General features: G+C 40.9%; 1 protein-coding gene across 3 annotated transcripts; it reads left to right on the top strand.

Annotated features, from left to right (window-relative positions):
• Positions 1 to 286: 286 nt before the first annotated feature.
• Positions 287 to 16,248, top strand: LOC115152362 (glucoside xylosyltransferase 1). 3 transcript variants are annotated; one of them, XM_029697154.1, is made up of 8 exons: positions 287 to 659; positions 4,567 to 4,647; positions 9,045 to 9,234; positions 9,426 to 9,557; positions 9,816 to 10,067; positions 12,168 to 12,291; positions 12,574 to 12,746; positions 14,621 to 15,168. In XM_029697154.1, exons 1-8 carry the CDS (start codon positions 412 to 414, stop codon positions 14,666 to 14,668), a joined length of 1,248 nt encoding a protein of 415 aa, XP_029553014.1. In that variant the 5' UTR covers positions 287 to 411; the 3' UTR covers positions 14,669 to 15,168. The 3 variants fall into 3 exon arrangements, with proteins under 3 accessions (XP_029553014.1, XP_029553012.1, XP_029553013.1); XM_029697152.1 differs by lacking the exon at positions 14,621 to 15,168 and adding an exon at positions 15,517 to 16,248 and having other exon boundaries at positions 288 to 659; XM_029697153.1 differs by lacking the exons at positions 4,567 to 4,647; positions 14,621 to 15,168 and adding an exon at positions 15,517 to 16,248 and having other exon boundaries at positions 289 to 659.
• The last annotated feature ends 3,197 nt before the right edge of the window (positions 16,249 to 19,445 follow it).

Below are 19,445 nucleotides of genomic sequence, written 5' to 3' on the forward strand. Positions count from 1 at the left end.
AATGCACCAATTTGTAAGTCGATCTGGATAAGAGCGTCTGCTAAATGACGTAAATGTAAATGAAATAACATCTGGAACAGTAATTAGGGGTGTATTCATCACGCTTATTCTGTAGCAAAACGTTTGCAATAGAAACGGTTTACTCCAAACAGAAAACGATACAACGAAGACGAGTTTCTATTGGACAAATGCAGGTAAGTCCCTCCGTTTTGTCCCGTTTGCTTCCGTTTGGTTCTTAAACTGTAAACGATTCCCTTTGCAAGACGTAATGAATACACCCCTGTGCTTTGGTTTCTTGACAGAAGGTGGAGCTCAAAGTTGACGTAAACACAACGCTAGTTAGTCAATGTAAATCCATATCTGAAAGAATGTTACGGTAGTGCGGTTAAGTGCATTTTTTTTTCTCGCAAAATGCGATGTTACCTTCATGCACTTCTACTGTGCATGGTCTTTGCTGTCTTTTCGGTGCTGTATGTTTTTAATCAACTACCAGTAGCCTCGTCTTTTGAGTCGCAATACGAAGACGGATGGACCGACAGAAGAACAAAAAAATCCAGTGGCAGGCAACCCCAATTTGGGGCCCAAGACACTGGGCACATAGTCAGGAAAGGTGGAGGAGTGCCAAGCCTTTTTGACCATCAAGAACATGACAAGACCAGGTAAAATAACAATTAATTAGCTAACTAGGTAGTTAGTTGGCTACAGAAGTCAGCCAAGTCACTAGCTAACACGCTAAAGGTAGCCACACTTGTAAAATACTAGCCACAACTCTTCGCTAGCAGGATTACTAGCTAACGTTGGCTAACCAGCTAATCTGTTGACTTTACAGATAAAACATTGCCCCGTACCGTAAGGATGACGATGTACAACCACAGATCTAGTGGGTTAACTAACAATGGGTTACCAAAGTCATAATGCCATGGGGAGGATGTTGATAATCATTCCCTGCTAGAAATCCATTAACCTGCTAATTCACAATTATCCACATTGCAATTAGTTTTTTTCCCCGTGTGAGCTAACGTTACCTATCTAGAGATGTCCTGCTTAGTTCAAGAAGACAGGTACTTAACTAGTTAGGTATCTATTAATACAAATATTAGAGAAACTCAAGCAGTTGGCTAGATAATAAAGTAGCTCTCTAATCTACCCCATCAGGATTCAATCACCGTGGAACCAAAAGGCATTCAACTTGTTCTGTCTTGTGTAAGGCATTGTCAGTGTCTTAACTGGAATCCCAATTGTAAACTGCCTCCTGATGTTTGTGGAATGAACTGATTATTGGGACCTATGTATACTTGGCTGGGGCAACCCCTTGAAAGGCAGACAGTGGCCACTTTACTCATTTTTAAATCTGGCAGTAACTGCGTGGGTAAAATCACTGGGGAAGCCAAGCCAGGAAAAAAAAGCCATGTTACAACCTAGTTGTGGTGTTTGCTCTATAACCTGTTAGTTCACATGCCTTGCAACCGTGATATACAGGCCTAAGGCCGAGACAATAAGAAGACAGTGGCAGAATAAATGTTGTTTCATAACAAAACCGGTGAGCGAGCTCTGTCCGGTGAAGTCCATAAACCATATTGCATGTAACAAACAGTTAGGTTACCTACAGCAAGTTAATGTTTGCAACATTTTTGGACTACTAAACAACTGTTGAGTTAGAAACACGAAGAGTAACTGCAAATCGCAAAGAAAACAGGAGCCGCACCGTTTCAACGTCATCAAATCACCGATGCTTAGTCTAAAACTAAAAGATACCAAAAACAATGTAGTCCAATCAATGTAAGCTAAATATGATTTGGCTGTCTATGGTTCTGATTTGTGTGTGTTTGTGCAAGTAGAAAAACATTTTGACTCGCCCTACTTGTAGAGCAGGGATGGGCTACAAAAATTCAAAACTCATGAAGGGCTGCAGTTGTTCGTGGGAATCATGAGAAACGCCAATGCCTTCCTCTTTCATGTTGACTAAACGGTATATGACTTCATCATACAGTACGCTTTTAGTTTTTGTTGTCATAGGCTAGCGAGCAAGTATTTTATCCAGGTAGCCTAACTTCCTTTCATGGGCAACAATGAGCCAGCTAGTTTAGGAAAGGGCCTATTTTAGCTAGCTAGCCACCGGAGGACAACAACAACACAACGAGATGCAACAATTCTAGTTTTTTTCTGTAAATAACATTTTGCTCTAGATGGGATTGGTGTGAAGCCAAATCCAAACTGTCTTCCCTCGACACCATTCACAGTTGAGCACACACAGTTTAGCTCAACGCTGATTGACTATTATTTTATACTTAAAAAAAATTGTATCAAGGGAGGCCAAATGTTCGCTGGCTTCCCTTGCATTCAAACCTACATGCTGCAACAATGTCCTACTCTTTTTGACCAGACAGCATCAGATAGATTGGCTACACAGAGGGGCACTGTTTCGCTCGCTCTGACGCTTTCTCCGGTGAGATACATTCAGCCTCTTGCGAATGAAAGGAAAGTTATGAAACACATTTGAAAGATGAATTATGTTTTATTCTTTTTTTCTTGGTATATGTTTTGGGGAAGCCTGGCTTCCCTTGGCGTCCATGAATACACCCCCCTGCAACCTGGACCCGGTTTCCCAAAAGCATCTTAAGGCTAAGACATCGTTAGAAAAGAGGAGTGGGAGGCCCCGGTGCACAACTGAGCAAGAGGACAAGTACATTGGTGTCGAGTTTGAGAAACAGACGCCTCACAAGTCCTCAACTGGCAGCTTCATTAAATAGTACCCGCAAAACACCAGTCTCAACGTCAACAGTGAAGAGGCGACTCCGGGATGCTAGCCTTCTAGGCAGAGTTGCAAAGAAAAAGCCATATCTCAGACTGACCAAAAAAAAAGATTAAAATGGGCAAAAGAACTCAGACACTGGACAGAGGAACTCTACCAAGATGGCCAGCATCCCGGAGTCGCCTCTGCACTGTTGACGTTGAGACTGGTCTTTTGCGGGTACTATTTCACGTATCTGCCAGTTGAGGACTTGTGAGGCGTCTGTTTCTCAGACTAGACACTCTAATGTACTTGTCCTCTTGCTCAGTTGTGCACCCCACTCTTTCTATTCTGGTTAGAGCCAGTTTGCACTGTTCTGTGAAGGGAGTAGTACATAGCGTTGTACGAGATCTTCATTTTCTTGGCAGTTTGTCGCATGGGATAGCCTTCATTTCACAGAACAAGAATAGAATGAGTTCAGAAGAAGTTCTTTGTTTCTGGCCACTTTGAGCCTGTAATCGAACCCACAAATGTTGATGCTCCAGATACTCAACTAGTCTATACAAGGCCAGTTTTATTGCTTCTTTAATCAGAACAACAGTTTTCACCTGTTCAAACATATTTGCGAAAGGGTTTTCTAATGATCAATTAGCCTTTTAAAATGATAAACTTGGATTAGCTAACACAACGTGCCATTGAAACACAGGAGTGATGGTTGCTGATAATGGGCCTCTGTACGCCTATGTAGATATTCCATAAAAAAAATTGCAATTTCCAGCTACAATTGTCATTTACAACATTAACTATGTCTACACTGTATTTCTGATCAATTTGATGTTATTTTAATGGACAAAAAATGTGCTTTTCTTTAAAAAACAATGACATTTCTAAGTGACCCTAAACTCTAGCATTAAGAGATTAGACTACATCTGAGCTGCTTCAATATTTATATCTATTAGGCCTATAGACTACAACTATCTAAAAGCTCACAGATTTCACTGTAGCCTAACCAATAACCTAAAGGTTACCATATTAGGTCTATGCCAATGCTGCTTGACTTGGTACTTGATGTTTTAATATTTAATTGTAGAATATCTGTAGGCCTACTTGAAGCCCAATTCCTGCCTGCCGTTAGACTACAGTGATTTGTTCAGCAATTGCGAAAACCATTGTCATCATATTTTATTTTTAGGTAACATTGATATTTTCTATAGCAACGAGGGAACGAGCGATTTAATTTGGCTTTATTCATTCTTGCTCAGTTTGCACACTAAAGAAATACAGAATTTACTAAATCAAACATTGCATACAAAATAGCAGGAGAAAACAGGGTTCATGGCAAACATAATAATACAAAACCATGAATGCATAATAGGCTACAGAACATTTCTTCCCTTGATGGGAAAACTGTATTGTAAAGCCATAAGTCATTTAACGGCTACACCGAGCTATTTAGCCTATATTTTGGGAAACGGGTGTGTCATTTTCGGCCGTTGTTATTACGATGCTGTATTGTTTTATCATTAAAACAATTGTAAATTCCATTGCTATCGGGAAACCTGGCCCTGTAGTGTAGTCTACAACAGTAGGAGTCATAATACCCATGGAACCTAGAGGTCAAACACATAAATGGTTAAAAAAAATAATAAACGTCCACCATTCATTTGATCCATTGTGGATTTTAGAAACACTTCAAATAAGGGCTGTGTTTCGTTTTACCCTGGCGTGATGTTTTGAAAACCGTGCAAATCTCTCTGACAATGTGACTTTTTTTAATAAATATATTTGCCTGTATTTACCCCGAAAATTGAAACGCTAATGTGGCTATCATACAGAACTACAAATGCCTGTCTCAAGCTTCACGTCACTCACCAGGGCTATGATGATCTGGACGAGACTGCCAAATCGAGGCAAAGGTAAGAATCTCTGGATTAACTGTCTGTTAGAAAAATGTAGTAATTAATAAATTGTCTAAAGTTGTTTAAATGGACAATTATGTTAAAACCTGTTATGGATAGGGGGCAGTATTTTCACGGCCGGATAAAAAATGTACCCGATTTAATCTGGTTATTACTCCTGCCCAGAAATGACGGACCTTCCACCTCCAAATCGATCCCGCTCCAGAGTACAGGCCTCAGTGTAACGCTCATTCCTTCAACGATAAACGCGAATCCGACCATAACCCCTGGTGAGACAAAACCACAACTTGTCAGTGATGAGCACTTTTTGCCAGTCCTGTCTGGTCCAGCGATGGTGGGTTTATGCCCATAGGCGACGTTGTTGCCGGTGATGTCTGGTGAGGACCTGCCATACAACAGGCCTACAAGCCCTCAGTCCAGCCTGTCTCAGCCTATTGCGGACAGTCTGAACACTGATGGAGTGATTGTGCATTCCTGGTGTAACTCGGGCAGTTGTTGCCTACCTGTCCCGCAGGTGTGATGTTCGAATGTACCGATTCTATGTTGTTACACGTGGTCTGCCACTGTCCGTCCTGTCTCCCTGTAGCGCTGTCTTAGGCGTCTCGCAGTACGGACATTGCAATTTATTGCCCTGGCCACATCTGCAGTCCTCATGCCTCCTTGCAGCATGCCTAAGGCATGTTCAAGCAGATGAGCAGGGACCCTGGGCATCTTCCGTTTGGTGTTTTTCAGAGTCAGTAGAAAGGCCTCTTTAGTGTTCTAAGTTTTCATAACTATGACCTTAATTGCCTACCGTCTGTAAGCTGTTAGTGTCTTAACGACCTTTCCACGGGTGCATGTTCATTCATTGTTTATTGTTCATTGATCAAGCATGGGAAACAGTGTTTAAACCCTTTACAATGAAGATATGTGAAGTTATTTGGCTTTTACGAATTATCTTTGAAAGACAGGGTCCTGAAAAGGAACATTGCTTTTTTTGCAGAGTTTAGAATAAAGTTTTCTTTATATATTTGTTTGTCACATATTAATAATCCTAAGTATTAAATATTTGTTGTGGTCCACTTAAAGGATTGCTGTAGATTGAGTTATTTTTCCTATTTCCATTATTTCGTTTTTTTCCCACATTCATTTTATATCCTGAGATTTTTCAGTATTCTGAAAATAATTTTAGCAAGGGGGGTATTGAGATTTCAATACTGGTCAGGTATATCTGGAGATCATCTGCAGAACAGTTAAGTTTATATTCATGTTAACCAGTACTGATACCTGTTACGTTTTGGGTCCTGTTTAATTCTTTCTGAATGCGGTAGAATTGCCAGTGCAAACAGGAGGGGGGTGAGGGGACATCAGTCTTCTGCCTCTTTGTAAAGCAATTTAATCAGATATTGTTTGTGTACATTTTAGCTTTAGGACATTTTATACAATATATTTTTTTAAATGTGTTATTTCATCTGGAAAGTTGAAAGCTTCCAAAGTTTTTAGTAGAAAAGGACATTCAATAATGGCATCAACAGCCATTATTGATTGATCTATATATATATATATATATATTGCATACTGTATTAAACTGAAACTTGCTCTTTGATGGAATTCTATGGGAAAGCCATCCATTCCTGGTATTTTTTTCCGTGCAAATGTTTTAACAATATCAAATATTTATTCTTGGGTAATCTCTGTTTTTAGTGATACATTTTTTTTGTCTGCTGATAATTGCTTCAGTTGTTGAGATTAAACGATGCTCCTACAAAGGTTCTAACGATGAACGATGCTTTTGGGAAACCGGGCTCTGGTCTCAGTATGCCAACTCCTATGGTCAACGGGGTGACAAACAGTGACCATTTAGTAGTTTGCAAGATAGCATACAAAATCAAATCAAGCTTTATTTATACAGCACGTTTTCGACATGGAATGCAACGCAATGTGCTTTACAGATAAAAATGAATACAAATACAAAAATAAAAGCTGAAATATTTACTACACAACAAACATAAGATAAACAAAAGAGAACTAAAAATCTGGAAAATTAAAGCTAGAAATGTGTTTTAAGATCCGTTTTAATTATGTCTACAGTTTCAGCCTCCCACAGGTTCTCTGGCAGGCTATTCCAGAGGCTGGGTGCATAATTCCTAAAGGCTGCCTCTCCATGCCTCTTGGTCCTAGGCTTTGGGATAGTTAAAAGACAGGTGCCAGATGACCTGAGGCACCCACTGGGTACATAACTTAAAAGCATGTCTGACCTGTATTGGGGTACACAATCGTGGATTGATTTAAAAACCAATAGAAGACCCTCTTAATTCAAAAACTCACAGGCGGCCAATGCAGAGACCTTAAAACCGGTGTAATGTGTTCTTAGTCTGGTCTTGGTCAGTACCCGTGCTGCAGCATTCTGTATGTTTTTCAGTTGACCAACGGCTTTCCTGGGTAGGCCAGACAGGAGAGCATTACAGTAGTCAAGCCTGTTTATAATAAACGCATGGATGAGTTTCTGTATCAGCCTGAGAGAGAAACGGCCGCACCTTGGCAAAGTTCCTCAGGCGGTTAAAAAGCTATTTTGGTCACATTCCTGATGTGTGATTCAAAATTTTGTTCAGAATCTAAAGTAACACCTAGGTGTTTTGCCTGGTGTTTTATCTTTTTATGGTCTGTGAATTAAAATTTGCAGCTAGATTCTCTCTCATTGCTTTGGCTCGAACAACAAGTACCTCGGTCTTGTCTTGATTTAGCTGAAGGAAGTTGCGAGCCATCCAAGTATTTAAATCCCCAATACAGTCTTATTTTTCCGTGGAGCTAAAATCCTCTGGTGACACAGAAATGTAAAGCTGTGTATCGTCTGCGTAGCAGTGAAAATCAATGCTGTGCTTTCTGATAACGCTGCCAAGAGGTTTTATTTATTTATTTATATATATATATAGACCCAAAATCGAACCTTGTGGAATGCCACATGTAATATGTAGTTTCTCTAAGTTATGTTCACCAAAGTTTGACAAACTCTCGACCGGTTAAATACATCCTAAACTAATTTAGAACTGGACCGGAGAGGCCAACCCACCTCTCCAGTCTGTCCAGAAGGACATCATGGTCAACAGTGTCGAATGCAACTTTAACTAAGGTTGTCTGTGCTGTGGTGTGGACAAATGTAAAAAAAAAAAAAATGTTGCCACTTAAACAAATGTTTTGTTTGAACAACAATTTCTCCAGAATTTTGCATTATTTCTCCAGAATTTTGCTTAAGAATGGAAGGTTGGAGATTGCCCCCCCAAAAAATCTAGATTACTTTGCTTCAGAAGGGGTTTCACCATTGCAGTTTTGAGTGATTTTAACAATAGCTTGCACTTCTTCAGATATACAATTAAAAACAGTTTTGATGAAGGTGGTGGGGATAGGATCGGGAAGGCAGGTACAAGGCTTAAGTTGTGATATCACTTTCCTGAGCATGTCTGTGTCAACCAGGGAAAATAAATCCATAGTGGCTTTGCATGGTAGGCTAGGGCACATATCATCATACTTCTCATCAGGTCTTGCTTGAATGATACCCAGCCTAATGTTGGTTCTTATCTTATCTCTGAAATATGCTGCAAACTCATCACATTTAGATGAGGGAAGTCCACATAAATTGTACCCCGGCAAACCTATCAGGCCGTCAATGGTCGAGGAGCACTCTCAAATTATTCAGATTTTTATAGTGATCCAAGTTAGAAAAATGAGCTTGTCTGGCATTTATAATTGCCTTGTTAAATATGCCAAGTTTCTCTCTTGAAATATCATAAAGGACCTGCAACTTGGATTTTCTCAAGTTCCGCTCTGCCTTTCTGCAATTTCTCTTTTTAATTGATTAGTTTCCTCACTCATCCAAGGGGCTCTCCATTTGGATGAGGTCCTTTTCAACTTTAATGGATCTATGGCATCAATGGTAGCCCTTTTAATTTGCTATTAAAGTTATCAACTAAATCATCACAAGAGGAAGGCACAATAGGTGATGGAGTATTGTTCATACACTCAATAAAATCTGTAGCAACTTCAGGGGTAAGAGTGTTTCTTAATAATGCGTTCAGTATTAACCTGTGCTATGTGCAGCAAGGTAGTAAAAAATACACAGTGGTGATCAGATAAAGAAACCTCAACTATATAACCTCAACTATATGTCAATAGATAGCCCCCAGGTCCAGAGTATGGGTGGGCCCAGTAACAAGTTGGATAAAGTTCATAGAGCTCAAAAGTTTAATACATTCAATGGCCTTGGAGTCAATTTAACAATGTTGGGAATTCCCACCATCCAATACTTACCCCAATCCAATGCTTTTAAATCCATGACGGGGACTGTGCAAGTGGTGCCCTTCTTCCAACGTGCCCTAAGATGCTGCCCTCCTCCCTTTTCTTATCTCTTACTATCTCAGGGAGAAGCCAGCCTCCGCCAGCGTCCAGGAGGCCACTAGAGATGAGCGGATCCATCTGGCTGTGGTGGCCTGTGGTCCCAGATTAGAGGAGACTCTCACCATGTTAAAGTCTGCTCTCCTCTTCAGCGCCAAACCGCTACACTTTCACATTTTCGCAGAGGACCATCTGCATGGCAGCTTTGGAGAGTCTGTAAGTATGGAGAACAGGAATTAGTGGCAGGATGAATATTGGTACTAAGTGATATGGCCCAAGCAGTTAAGAGGATGGAACTAGAAGAAAGAAACTGTTGAACTAGATATCTGTACCTGTGCTAGTGTGTGGTTGTCGCTGTCAAAGCAAACCTGTTCACTTGTGTCTGTTGCCTGTGTATTTTCCTTCAGCTGGACTTGTGGCCCAGTGTCTTCCAGACCAAGTTTAACTACACCACATACCCCATCACCTTCCCCAGTGAGAACGCCAAGGAGTGGAAGAAACTCTTCAAACCCTGTGCTTCTCAAAGGCTTTTCCTACCGGTGAGTCCTCAGGGTTTGATGAGACTGGCCATAATAAAAAAATAAAATAAAACTGTTCAGTTTGCTGAGAACAATACACGTTTGTTTATGAGATATTGGACCCAGATTAAGCCCATTCCTGGACCTAAACAACTTTCATTGAAGATTCTCCATTTGAAATCTGGTTCAGGGAATCTGGCACATGGCGTGCTGTCAGAGTAATGTGTGTGATGTTTGACTATGTTCTTGGGCATTCTAACCTTTTTGTCTCCTCTCCAGTTGATCCTAAAAGACGTAGACTCTCTGCTATACGTGGACACCGATATCTTGTTCCTTCAGCCTGTAGAGGAGATCTGGTCCCTGCTCTCATTCTTCAACTCCACCCATCTGGCAGCCATGGCCCCTGAGCATGAGGAGCCACGCATTGCCTGGTACAACCGCTTCGCACGGCACCCTTACTATGGAAAGACCGGGGTCAACTCTGGGGTCATGCTCATGAACATGACCCGGATAAGGGAGAAATACTTCAAGGTGATTGTGTCAGTGAGAATGAGCATCTTTGTGTGTTGGTGTATATGCTTGAGAAGAGGTGTCGGGATCTTTTGAACTTTCTCAGCATATTTGTTGGTATGTTCTGTAAAAGCATTTTGAGTCTAGAAAAGTCCCAACTGTTGAAGGTACAGTAGCAGTCAAAAGTTTGGACACACCTACTCATTCAATGGATTTCTTTATTTTAACTTTTTTCTACGTTGTAGAATAAGAGTGAAGACATCAAAACTATGAAATTAACACATGGAATCATGTAGTAACCAAAAAAGTGTTAAACAAATCAGATTCTTCAAAGTAGCCACCCTTTGCCTTGATGACAGCTTAGCACACTCTTGGCATTCTCTCAACCAGCTTCATGAGGTACTCACCTGGAATGCATTTCAAAAGTTAAAAGTTAATCTTTGGAATTTCTTTCCTTTAATGCGTTTGAGCCAATCATTTGTGTTGTGACAAGGTAGGGATAGTATACAGAAGATAGCCTTATTTGGTAAAAGACCAAGTCCATATTACGGCAAGAACAGCTCAAATAAGCAGAGAAATGACAATCCATCATTACTTTAAGACATGAAGGTCAGTCAATCTGGAAAATTTCAGATCGCAAAATAAAAAGTGCTGTCGCAAAAACCATCAAGCGCTATGATGAAACTGGCTCTCATGAGGACAGCCACAGGAAAGGAAGATCCAGAGTTACCTCTGCTGCAGAGGATAAGTTCATTAGAGTTACCAGCCTCAGAAATTGCAGACAAAATAAATGCTTCAGAGTTCAAGTAACACATCTCAACATCAACTGTTAAGAGGAGACTGTGTGAATCAGGCCTTCGTGGTTAAATTGCTGCAAAGAAACCACTACTAAACGACACCAAGAAGAAGAAGAGACTTGCTTGGGCCAAGAAACACGAGCAATAGACATTAGACCGGTGGATGGTCTGATTTGAGATTTTTGGTTTTAACCACTGTGTCGCAGAGTAGGTGAACGGATGATCTCCGCATGTGTGGTTCCCACCGTAAAAGGAAGTGTGATGGTGTGTGGGTACTTTGCTGGTGACACTATCAGTGCTTTTATTTAGAATTCAAGGCACATTTAACCAGCATGGCTACCTCAGCATTCTGCAGCGATAAGCCATCCCATCTGGTTTGCGCTTAGTGGGACTATCATTTGTTTTTTTTAACAGGACAATGACCCAATACACCTCCAGGATGTGTAAGGGCTATTTGATCAAGGAGGAGAGTGATGGAGTGCTGCATCAGATGACCTAGCCTCCACAATCACCCGACCTCAACCTAAATGAGATGGTTTGGGATGAGTTGGACCGCAGAGGAAACGCATCCTACAAGTGCTCAACATATGTGGGAACTCCGTCAAGACTGATTCCAGGTGAAGCTGGTTGAGAGAATGCCAAGAGTGTGCAAAACTGTCATCAAGGCAGAGGGTGGCTACTTTGAAGAATCTAACATTTGTTTAACACTTTTTTTTTTTTGTTACTACCTGATTCCATATGTGTTATTTCATAGTTTTGATGTCTTCACTACTATTCTACAACGTAGAAAATAGTACAAATAAACTCTTCAATGAGTAGGTGTGTCTAAACTTTTGACTGGTACTGTCATTTGTAAATGATCATAGTTGTGTTCTTCAATTTGTAATGTTGGCTAAGGCATTTTCTGTAAGTCTTCTGCACCCCCAGTATTGACCAGAGGAGGTCACTGTTGCCATTCTTCTGCGTAGCTCACCAGCTGTGGCTCACCAACTTTGTACTGCAGGGTTTCCCAAACTCGGTCTTCGGCACCCTTATCAGCTAATCGTCAAGCTTTGAATGAGCTCTGTAGGGTTAGGGCAAGAACCAAAATGTGCACCGCTTGGGGTCCTGAGGACCAAGTTAGAGAAACATTGGTGTACTGTATTAAACATATCGCCATGCCTTAGACACAAAGGATGAAACAATTTGTTAATTGTTTGGTGTCAGGAGTTTGGCTGTTTTTAGTTTTCCATTTATATTGTGTCACATTACCCATGTAAGAATGAATGTGGTTCACACTGTCATTTAACATTTTTTGTTTCTTTACTATGACTTGTCGTAACAGAATGACATGACGTCAGTCCCCCTCAAATGGGTGGAGCTGCTGATGCCACTTCTCCAGAAATATAAACTCAACATCACCTGGGGAGACCAGGACCTACTCAACATCATATTCCATCATAACCCAGGTGAAACTCACCTTCATTAGGTCCCACCACCTCAAAAACCGTTGTGCAACCAAAACAAAAATGTGCATTTCTTATTGGACGGGTTCAGATAGTACTTCCATGTTTCTGATCTTTTTATTTAGTTTAATTCAAGTGAACATGATCCAAACAGACACATTGCTTTATTGTTGAAACTATTTTCTTTGTCTAGAGGAATAACTGTTTTCTGTAAGTATACAACTCTCGTAATGGTGTAACAGAAATCCTCAGCTAACTCTCTCCCTCCTGTATTTCCTTGTGCAGAGAGCCTGTATGTGTTCCCGTGCCAATGGAACTACCGTCCAGACCACTGTATCTACGGCAGCAACTGTCTCGAAGCCGAACAAGAGGGCGTCTTCATTCTCCACGGAAACCGAGGCGTTTACCATGACGACAAGCAGCCAGCGTTCCGGGCCGTCTATGAAGCCATCCAGAAGGTAACCACATCATCAACTATGCCTGTAGCCTGGGAATTCAGACGGGGGGGGAGATATTGAAGTAAAGAACATCAGAACTGAGGGAGGATGTGCTTCCTGATGCATTTACCTGAACTCAGCAAAAAAATTAACTTAATCTCCCTGTCAACTGCGTTTATTTTCAGCAAACTTAACGTGTAAATATTTGTATGAACATAAGATTCAACAACTGAGACCGACACAAACTGAACAAGTTCCACAGACATGTGACTAACAGAAATGGAATAATGTGTCCCTGAACAAAGGGGGGGGGTCAAAATCTAAGTAACAGTCAGTATCTGGTGTGGCCACCAGCTGCATTAAGTACTGCAGTGCATCTCCTCCTCATGGACTGCACCAGATTTGCCAGTTCTTGCTGTGAGATGTTACCCCATTCTTCCACCAAGGCACTTGCAAGTTCCTGGGCATTTCTGGGGGGAATGGCCCTAGCCCTCACCCTCCGATCCAACAGGTCCCAGACGTGCTGAATGGGATTGAGATCTGAGCTCTTTGCTGGCCATGGCAGAACACTGACATTCCTGTCTTGCAGGAAATCACTCACAGAATGAGCAGTATGGCTGGTGGCATTGTCATGTTGGAGGCTCATGTCAGAATGAGCCTGCTGGTAGGGTACCACATGAGGGAGGAGGATGTCTTCCCTGTAACGCACAGAGTTAAGATCAGTCAGGCTGTTTGTCAAATACCCTTAGTGTGGGAGTTAACATTTCCTCTCCTGTCTTTCTGTCTTCTAGGTCCAGTGCAGTCAAACATGATTTTCCTATGTCTTATATACATTTCCACACTGAGGTTGAAATACTACTGTGAAATTGGGAAAGTTAATAATGCCTTTTTTGTGTAAGAGCTGTTTGAAAAGACTGCCTGAAATTTCATCCTGATTTGGTGCGATAGAGTTTTGGCCTGCCTGGTTTTCAGTTTTCCCCTCCACACTCAAACCACTCCCAGACAGTCCTAGCAAAATTCTAACTTGAGGTATCGCTTCTAATAAGCTATTTTTGTTTGTTTTCATTAAAATGATCAAAAATAAGAATCACAGCAAGGTACTTTAATTGTTACCCAAAAATGATTTGATATTGAGATTAAAAACTGCTGCATTGGACCTTTTAAAGCAACCTATCCTCTAACATTTGCTCAATTCCATCATCAGGGCACTCCAGGCCATTGCTTTTTATTTGGTGGACTTCCATCCATCCATCCAGATGAAAATGCTAAATTGATAGTCCCTTTAACTTCTCTGTAATTCTGCCTCAGGTCTCCCAAAGCCAGGCTAATCCCTACCTACTGCCCAGACCTGCGTCCACCCACCGATCACTCCTATTACTGGAATTTTTAGAGCAGGGTTCCCTAACTGGCGGCCCATGGGTGATTTTTATTTTTATTTCATATATATATATATTTTTTTATTTATTATTATTTAGCCCCAAAGTTTTCTGAGCAAAAACAAAATGACATAAAAGAATGTTAAAAACACCAGCAAATCAGCTCCATGTGATTTCTAATTGATTATAATAATACATGAACACATACACACACAAAAGAGCATACACACACTCCTACAGCAGGGATACCCAGGTGTATTCTAACCCAGAGTCCACTCACAAACAACTGAGAAGGAAATGGTTCGATAGTGAAACATGCTGTGTGTTAAAACTAATAGCCAATAGTGCTCTTTAGGTTGAGAATGATTTCTCCGTTTTCTTACAGTGAAGCTGTGTTTAGTATTTAACCAGCCTTTCAACAGCTTGTGTTGCGTCTGTTGAGCATTTGGAAGAAGCTCTTACCAGTTCTTCCTTTGCTGCTGCTCTGTCTTTCATTCTCTTCCTTTACACCTCTTTCAGTTTCCCCTCTCCCTGCTCCCCCCATTCCCTCCCCTCCCAGTCCTTTGAGGACAGCAGGCCTGAAGCCCATACTGTAGCAGGCATTTCTGGAGAACACTCTCATTCTCAGCTCACAAAGAACTCAGTCAGTGTCTCTCCCTAGACGACCTATCCCAGCTTGCACTGAGGCTACTTGGCAATAAACCCGGGCTCACCATTACTGATATGAGCCAAGCCCACAGAAGAGTTGTAAAAAGGTTAGTGCTGATGATGCTATGTTGAGACACAATGATGGGATGTTGTGGACAATCAACACAACACACACACACACACACCAAGAAGACTACCATCACCAACAAACAGCATCCACATAAAAATCAATAGGAGACAGTTAATGCTGCTTTATGGCCTGCTGTTGTGTATGATAGATGATAAAGCAAGTGTGTGTGCATCCTTTGAGTGACCTAATGCTTAGCCAAACTGGGTTCCAATGAGCCCTCGTAAAAAGGTAATTTCCTCTTTACTGTGCCTGCTGTAAAAGTGCGGCTCACCCACGGAATGTAAAAAAAGCTTTATTCTTTATTCATGGATATGGCTGAAGAGATTGGGTCTGCAGTGACTGAGAGTCTTGGACATTTGTGTTTGGTTGTGGCATTTACATGACAAAACCAAACAACCGCCAACTCTTGAGTGCTTTGTCCATAGTTTTCCATAATGCTGCACAGTTTCTTAATCCCAGTGTCCTAAGAGCGGAGGGAGAGATGAGGTGGAGATACCGCGATGAGAGTAACAGAAGCAAGGGTCGAAAGCCTGATCTTTTGGGGCAATTTGTGGTCGTCCAGAGTTGACCGCAGAGGTGCTACCACTAGACCAAACTCCTGCACTGACATGTAATCATATGTCTTTTTCCTCCACAGTACACATTTGGAGACAACCTAGTCCAGTCCCTACTCCTCCCCCTGGAGGCAAATCTTCAGGAGACCAAACACACCTACTGTGGAAGAGCCAGCCACATGTTTACTAAGAGGTTAAAACAGAGCATCAGCATACTTCAACAGGAAACCATAGAGGGAAGGTGATGTATACCACTAGACTACCACTCTCCTCTACCATCAATGGCTGACTGACACTCTGTTGCACACCTCTAAACTATGCCCCCAGGAGTACAGGGAGGGCATACATTACTGACATGTGTATATGATCCCGGGCGGGATTTAGCCCACGCTCTTCCCTCAACCGTCCATGCCCAAGTTAGATGAATCCGTCATCTGTTTACAAATGGGCAACGGCTACCGGTGCATCAACACTGCTCCAAAGACAATTTCCAGGGGAAGATGATCAGTGTAATACATTGTCTGTTTTCCTGTGGAACCGTTGTTCCTCAAAAAGTTGTCCTGTGAACATGATAATCATCAGGTTAGGTAACTGCAGTCAATATGTGTGGGAAAGCACTGAAATTAAATCACTTTGCCCTCTACAGAATTGGACATTTCTATCATCTGACTGCAAAATGGTAGTTCAATATCAGGTTGCTGTATGATTTTTCACCTGTGCTGAGAATGTCAGTCTGACAATCACATTGTAATCTTCAGAAGTATTCAAGGAAGAGAACCCATCACGGTTCTTTATATGCCCCGCATGATCAAAAAGTATATATTTTATTTAAAGTATATGTTAATATTATATCAATTAGATTTAAATATAAATCTGCAGTGTCATGAAGAATGACAACACATCGGTTAAAGTTTGTCGTAACTATTCCATGAACACAGTTTCATTTGTACAAAAGTTGATTGTAAACAAACGCTAAAGGGAAGTGTTTTGAGGTTAGAATCTGAGGATATCAATATTGGTGTTATACAGTGCATTCGGAAAGTATTCAGAAACCTTGACTTTTTTCACATTTTGTTACGTTACAGCCTTATTCTAAAATGGATTAAATTGTTTTTTCCCCCTCATCAATCTACACACAATACCCCATAATGAGAGAGCAGGTTTTTAGATTTTTTTTGGCAAATATATACAAAAATCAAAACTGAAATATCACATTTACATAAGTATTCAGTACTTTCTTGAAGCACCTTTGGCAGCGATTACAGCTTTGACTTCTTGGGTATGACACTAAATAAAAGCTTGGCACACCTGTATTTGGGGAGTTTCTCCCATTCTTCTCTGCAGATCCTTTCAAGCTCTGTCAGGTTGGATGGGGAGCATCACTGCACAGATATTTTCAGGTCTCTCCAGAGATGTTTGATCGGGTTCAAGTCCGGACTCTGGCTGGGCCACTCAAGAACATTCAGAAACTTGTCCCAAAACCACTCTTGCCTTGTCTTGGCTGTGTTCTTAGGGTCGTTGTCCTGTTGGAAGGTGAATCTTTTCCCCAGTCTGAGGACCTGAGCGCTCTGGAGCAGGTTTTCATCAGTGATCTCTCTGTACTTTTCTCTGCTCATCTTTCCCTTGATCCTGACCAGTCTCCCAGTCCCTGCCGCTGAAAAACATCCCCACAGCATGATGCTGCCACCACCATGCTTCACCGTAGGGATGGTGCCAGGTTTCCTCCAGATGTGATGCTTGGGAGTCAGGCTGAAGAGTTTAGTCTTGGTTTCATCAGACCTGAGAATCTTGTTTCTCATTGTCTGAGAGTCCTTTAGGTGCCTTTTGGTAAACCCCAAGTGGGCTGTCATGTGCTTTTTACAGAGGAGTGGCTTCCGTCTGGCCACTCTACCATTAAGGCCTGATTGGTGGATTCCTGCGAAGATGGTTATCCTTCGGGAAGTTTCTACCATCTCCGAAGAGGAACTCTGGAGCTCTGTCAGTGACCATTGGGTTCTTGGTCACCTCCCTGACCAAGGCCCTTCTCCCCCGATTGCTCAGTTTGGCCAGAAGAGTCTCGGGGGTTCCAAACTTCTTCCATTTAAGAATGTGTGAGGCCGTTGTATTCTTGGGGACCTTCAATGCTGCAGACATTTTTTGGTACCCTTGGTTTTTGCTCTGTCATGCACTGTTAACTGTGGGACCTTTTAAATAGACTGGTGTGTGCCTTTCCAAATCATGTCCAGTCAGTTGAATATATCACAGGTGGACTCCAATCAAGTTGTAGAAACATCAGAAAGGATGATCAACGGAAACAGGATGCACATTTCTAAAAACCTGTTTTCGCCTTGTCATTATGGGGTATTGTGTGTAGATTGAAGAAAAAATGTATTCATTCAATTTTAGAATAAGGCTGTAATGTAACAAAAAGGGGAAGGGGTCTGAATACCTTACGAATGAACTGTAAATGAGATTACATCTATCAACAGTATGCACTTTTAATGTCTGCCATATTATAACTCGATAATGATTATAACTACTGAGTAAATGATCCGAGAATATGTCCATAGTCTCCATGTAAACATAGATATAATTCTATAATAACCATTAATCAATATTTGTGTGGAATTAGGAATGAAGGTTTACTGAAGAGATTTAATCATAACATGTTTGGTTTTAGCTAAAGTTTACATGTGATAGGTTGTTATGCTCTGTGCATTGAACTTATCCCACAGGTTTATGCTGTACCTGAAAAGTACGCACTGTACTTCATTATAACTTAATTCATGTTTCTGGATTCACGTGAATTTTATAGATCCTATAGGTACTTAATAGGTACTTAATAGGTACTAAACAAGCAAACATACAATCAACTGAAAATACCTTTAATATGTATTGAATACATTTTAAATAACATACATTTTCTCCAATTGTACATTGACTTAACACAACCAAACTGTATTAAGAAGTGATTTGTCACTCTTTCCCTCCATTTAACTAATGCTAAAAACAGATTTTGCACTATTGATTGTACAAATCATGGATTATGTCTTAAAATATCAATGTTAAAATCTGACAGTGTATGAAATGTTTTGAGTATATCAAATCTATGGTAAAACAAGTTTGTTCATTGTGATGTTATAGCCATATATTGTTTATAATAAATATTACACTTAAATATTACACCTTGTTGTGAACTTGGCTGTGCTGCTTGACCTACAGTAAATGTGCAATATTTCATATATAAAAGGCTACAATCGACAGAACAGTGTTGGTGGAATTAAGCATGAAAGTAGTGTATTTTTGTAGTAGTAGTCTTGGAGTTTCGCAAACAGACTAAGAGAAATGGAAGGAGATAATTAGTTATGAATATGGCCTATGTAATCATGGTATAGACATGGTATTTTTGTTAATTAAGTCTACCTCAAAGTTGATATCATGTGTATAGGCTACAGTCATTATATGGAGTGTATACAGTGGCAAGAAAAAGTATGTGAAACCTTTGGAATTACCTGGATTTCTGCAAAAATTGGTCATGTAACTTGATCTGATCATTTAAGTCACAACAATAGACAAACACAGTCTGCTTAAACTAATAACACACTAACAATTATAGGTTTATGTCTTTTTATTGAACACACCTTAAACATTCACAGTGCAGGGTGGAAAAAGTATGTGAACCCTTGGGTTTAATAACTGGTTGACCCTCCTTTGGCAGCAATAACCTCAAGCAAACATTTTCTGTAGTTGCGGATCAGACCTGCACAACGGTCATGAGGAATTTTGGACCATTCCTCTTAACAAAACTGTTTCAGTTCAGCAATATTCTTGGGATGTCTGGCGTGAACTGCTCTCTTAAGGTCATGCCACAGCATCTCAATCGGGTTGAGGTCAGGATCAGACTGGGCCACTCCAGAAGGTGTATTTTCTTCTGTTGAAGCCGTTCTGTTGTGGGTCATTGTCCTTGTGCATCACCCAACTTCTGTTGAGCTTCAATTGGAGGACAGATAGCCTTACATTCTCCAGCAAAATG

This window comes from Salmo trutta, chromosome 17 (genome assembly GCF_901001165.1).
Source record: "Salmo trutta chromosome 17, fSalTru1.1, whole genome shotgun sequence".
Taxonomy (NCBI): Eukaryota; Metazoa; Chordata; class Actinopteri; order Salmoniformes; family Salmonidae; genus Salmo; species Salmo trutta.